This window comes from Myotis lucifugus, unplaced genomic scaffold, assembly GCF_000147115.1.
Source record: "Myotis lucifugus unplaced genomic scaffold, Myoluc2.0 scaffold_812, whole genome shotgun sequence".
NCBI lineage: Eukaryota > Metazoa > Chordata > Mammalia > Chiroptera > Vespertilionidae > Myotis > Myotis lucifugus.
The window spans coordinates 18,893-24,104 of NW_005871860.1; the positions used below are offsets into that span (position 1 = coordinate 18,893).

The 5,212-nt window shown below is 48.5% G+C and overlaps 1 protein-coding gene across 1 annotated transcript in view; it reads right to left on the reverse strand.

The window, feature by feature from the left end:
• Positions 1 to 4,964: 4,964 nt before the first annotated feature.
• Positions 4,965 to 5,212, reverse strand: part of ACR (acrosin) — a 5,676-nt gene continuing 5,428 nt past the window's right edge. The window contains exon 6 of the mRNA XM_023747215.1: positions 4,965 to 5,110. Coding sequence (XP_023602983.1) covers positions 5,029 to 5,110 — 82 coding nt within the window. The 3' untranslated portion in view covers positions 4,965 to 5,028. The remainder of the gene's footprint in view (positions 5,111 to 5,212) is intronic.

Below are 5,212 nucleotides of genomic sequence, written 5' to 3' on the forward strand. Positions count from 1 at the left end.
AAAGACTGAAATACTAGCATCTAATAGTGACACTGCAGGAGGAGCGCAATAGCGCTCCTGGCACTTTTGGCAAAAGACAGGAGGAGCGTGATCGAGCTCCCTGGTACTCTAGGGGTTAAAACAAATAATACAGTGCCATTTATACAGTTACAATGTTGAGCAACTCTTGCCTCCAGTTCTAAAACATTTCCATCTCTCTTTTTTAATTGTTTTATTGCTTAAAGTATTACAAAGAGTATTACATATGTCTCCTTTTTTTCCCCCGCCCTTGACAATCCCCTGGCCTCCCCTACCCCCCAGTGTCTTATGTCCATTGGTTATGCTTATATGCATGCATACAAGTCCTTCTGTTGATCTCTTACCCCCCTCTCTCCTTCCCCCCAACCCTCCCCGGCCTTCCCGCTGTAGTTTGACAGTTCGTTCGAGGCAACTCTGCCTCTGTATCTATTTTTGTTCATAAGTTTATAATGGTCTTTATTATCCATAAATGAGTGAGATCATGTGGTATTTTTCCTTCCTCGACTGGCTTATTTCACTTAGCATAATGCTCTCCAGGTCCAGCCATGCTGTTGCAAATGGTAAGAGTTCCTTCTTTTTTACAGCAGCATAGTATTCCATCGTGTAGATGTACCACTGTTTTCTAATCCATTCGTCTACTGATGGGCACTTAGGCTGTTTCCAGATCTTAGCTATGGTGAATTGTGCTGCTATGAACATAGGGGTGCATATATCCTTTCTGATTGGTGTTTCTGGTTTCTTGGGATATATTCCTAGAAGTGGGATCACAGGGTCAAATGGGAGTTCCATTTTTAGTTTTTTGAGGAAACTCCATACTGTCTTCCATAGTGGCTGCACCAGTCTGCATTCCCACCAGCAGTGCATGAGTGTTCCTTTTTCTCCACATCCTCTCCAGCACTTGTCATTTGTTGATGACAGCCATTCTGACAGGTGTGCGGTGGTACCTCATTGTTGTTTTGATTTGCATCTCTCGGATGATTAGTGACTTTGAGCATGTTTTCATATGTCTCTTGGCTTTCTGAATGTCTTCTTTTGAAAGGTGTCTATTTAGGTCCTTTGCCCATTTTTTGATTGGATTGTTTATCTTCCTTTTGTTAAGTTGTATGAGTTCCCTATAAATGTTGGAGATTAAACCCTTATCGGTGATACATTTCCATTTCTTAAAAGTAAAACCCTTTACTCATTAAACCATTTCTCCGTCAGCCCCTGGCAAATACAAATCTGTATCTGTCTCTATAGATTTATCAATTCTGGACATTTCATATAAATGGAATGATACAATATGTCACCCTTTGTCCTTCAGTTGCATAATGTATCCAGATGTAACCATTTATCATGTTCTTCATTCCATGTCTAAATAACAATTCATTCTATCTAATAAAAGAGTAATATGCAAATTAACCATCACTCCAGCACTCCGTCACAAAGATGGTGGCAGCCACTGAGCTGGAACAAGCAGGAGGCTTGGGTTGCCCACGGTGATGGAGAAGCCAAGATTTCCGCCTGCCCTGGCCAGCCCTGGCCAGTCGGCTCTGCTCAAGGCTACAAATTTTCCATTATAGAAGATAAATAAATCCCAGATACCTGCTGAAAAAAAAGAAAAAAAGGACAGGCTGGGAGCTTGGGTCACCAGAGGGCGTGGCCAGCCTGAAAACGGCAATCAGCCCCTCACCCAGGCTGGCCACAGCCCCATGGGGTGAGGGTCCCCACTGGGGGCTTGACCAGCCTGCAAACAGCCATCAGCCCCTCCCCAGGCTGGCCAGGCACCCCAGCAGGACCCCCCCACCCTGAAGGGCTGTGGCGAGCCTGAAAACGGGCATCAGCCCCTCACCCAGGCTGGCCAGGCACCACAGCGGGACCCCCCCCACCCTGAAGGGGCTGTGACAAGTCTGAAAACAGCCATCAGCCCCTCATCCAGGCTGACCAGGCACCCCAGCGAGGCCCCCACCCTGATCCAGGACACCCTTCAGGGCAAACCAGCCGGCCCCCACCCGTGCACCAGGCCTCTATCCTATATAATAAAAGGGTAATATGCAAATTGACCCCAACAGCAGAACGACTGGGAATGACTGGTCACTATGACACACACTGACTAACAGGGGGCAGATGCTCAATGCAGGAGCTGCCCCCTGGTGGTCAGTGTGCTCCCACAGGGGGAGCTCTGCTCAGCCACAAGCCAGGCTGATGGCTGCCAGCACAGCGGTGGTGGCGGGAGCCTCTCCCGCCTCCTCAGCAGCGCTAAGGATGTCCGACTGCAGCTTAGGCCTGCTCCCCGCTGGCAAGTGGACATCCCCCGAGGGCTCCTGGGCTGCCAGAGGGATGTATGACTGCCAGCTTAGGCCCGATCCCTCACCGGTGCCATCTCGACCTCACAAGGGCCGATTCAACCTCACTGGGGCAGTTGCAACCTCACCGGGGCCATCTCTGCCTCACCGGGGCCGTTTCAGCCTCACCAGGCCCGTTTCAACCTCACCGGGGCCGTTTCAACCTCACCGGGGCTGTTTCAACCTCTCTGGGGCGTCTCAACCCTACTGGGTCCATCCCACCCCCACCAGGGCCGCCTCAGCCTCACCGGGGCCATCCCAGCATCTCGAGGGCTGTCTCGGCCCTACGGGGGCCGCCTCAGCCTCACGGGGGCCGTCTCAGCGACATGAAGTTTGGCATTCTGTCCTTTGTTGGGCGGCTCCTTGCTGGACAAAATCTCCAGGTGTTCCTGGTGGCTAAATATCTGGTATGTTTGCTTGGATTTCATTTTCTACCAAGTGCACAGACTGCCTGTCTGCCGTCACCCAGCGTCCCATGTGATACTGGATCTGGTGGGCCTGCCTGTGCGTTTGCTGGTACAGCGGTTCCACATCGCTGGCCCAGCCGTGTCCTGTTCCGGCTTCCTCCGAACCTGATTCTGCTTCTTTATTGTGCCCCTTAGGTATGCGAGGAGTTGAAATCTGCATTCTGCTGGGCTGGGCTGCAAAAGCATCGGTGGTTCTCTTTGTGTCACTAGCACAGCTTGGTTGAGGATGTAATTTGAGTAGGGCGGGGTCCCCAGGAATCACCAGGGCGGGGCGGAGGGCAATGGAGTCTCCACTTCTACTGGCTTCTCCGCAACTCAGCAACTCGAGTCCCCGAGTGCCAGTGCCGGCAAGCAGTTCCGGAAGACAGCCACTCTCGCTCTCCGGTCGTTGCAAGGCCTTCCCGCTTCTCCCCGTAGGGGTCTGGGAGATTAGTATCCTGCGCCCCAACCACTCTCAGTGGATTTGATAGTCCACCTCCCCTTCTGGTTGAAAAAAACTTCGCATCCAGTTGCAGCCAGCCTGGCACGCGATTCCGTACCTCCATTCTTGGAGCCTCTGCACAACCTACTCAGTCTCAATGCTCTTCTTTCTTTCCTTCCAGTTGTAGAGCTTCCACTGGGCCAGCTTTCCCATGGTTCTGAATGGCTACTGTTTCTTTTATAGTTGGTAGTCTTGATGTTGTTGTGGGAGACAGCACACACAGGTCTGTACCTTATGCTGCCATCTTGGTTCTCAAGATCATTTCTCTTGAAATATTAAGGTTTATTGCATGTAACATTAAAAAAAAAAAAAGAATGAGAAGTTAAAATCAGAGCCTGACTCTACCCAGTGAGTGACTGTGGCCATGGGACTGTGTTTTTATCCTTTTAAGCTTATGTTTGCTTTTTCTGTTATTGGGTCTCTTTCTGTGGAGTAAAGAAAACAGTCAATCTCTTAGGCAATCTCAGAAGGCATGAGGCTAGGAAGAGACTGGAAGTGAGCCAGAGAAGGGGGAGTGTTAGTTGGAAGCAACAGGTAGTGTTTTAGAACAGAATTGAATGTGAGATAAGCCAGGGCACGGGGTAGGAATAAAGGATGTGATAATAGTAGAAATTTGTATGTGTTTGACTCTTACCAAGCACTGATACAGTCTATATCTAAAAGGGAGATTCCCAGTTAAAAAAAAAAAAAGGCAAATACAACCAAAATCCTCTGTTAAACTAAATGAGCCCCCACCAAAGTCTATCGTATTCTCAGAGATTCCTATACAAAATCCATGATAAGGCCCATTAAAAATATATATATATATTTCAGAGAGGAAGGGAGAGGGAGAGATAGAGACATCAATGATGAGAATCATTGGGCAGATGCCTCCTGCACACCCCCAACTGGGGAGTGATTGAGTCTACAACCCGGGTATGTGTCCTGACTGGGAATTGAACCGTGATCTCCTGGTTTATAGGTTGATGTTCAACTGATGGGGAATATAAGACATTGGGGGGGGGGGCGGGGGGCAAGACCTGTTTTCCTAATTACTCCCAGTTTACAAAGGGACCATAAGCAAAGAATGTAGCAGCTTAGCTGGAGGGGAGGTCACTAGCACCACCTGGACCAGGCATTTAGAGACAATCTAACTTGCCCATTCTGACGGACTCAGGAGGGGCTGTGGAAGCCACCACAAAAGCCTGGTAGTTAGGAAACAGAAAGCAAAGAAACCGAAGGGTATAAAGGGAAAGCTTCCTCCATATTCACAAACTCAGGATTTGGAGAACTGACCCCGAGTCACTGTCCTAGTACGTGTGAAACATCTGAAAATAAATGGGTTTATCCTGGACCTCTGAGTACTCCCTGTGTATTTTTCAGTCGCCTGGTAAATTCTGTAACACAACCACTGAGACACTCCGGCCCGGCAAGGCTCATTTTTAACATGTACCATTAGGTGATTCTATTGTATGTGGTCCACACACTTTGACAACCCACACTTTGAGAAACACAGTTCTATGAATATTTTATTTTATTTTTCTATGAATTTTTTATAATTAAATATTCTGCTTTTAAAATAAAAATAGATGTTTTTTGAGAAATAAAGAATTTTTTTTAAAAAGTCCAGAAAACCTCTTCTTAGAGAAATATTGCTTTATTTACTTATTCATCTTTCTTTTCCTCCCACGGGAGTGAAGGTTTCACTAGGCCTTTTGACAGGAGGGTCAGCTCTTGGAGGCCTGTGGCCTCCATTTCCTCATGGCCTCTTCCCATAAAACTCCTCGTGTTCCCCTTCAGGATCTCTATGAGTTGCTGGAGTCGTTTGGCAAAAGAAGGAGCTTCGGTAGGTTTAGTGAAAGGAGGAGGTGGTTGGGGTGGTGTTGGAGGGGTGGAGTGGGATAGGGCTGGGTCGGAGGAGGGTGCGGTTGGGGGTTGGGGTG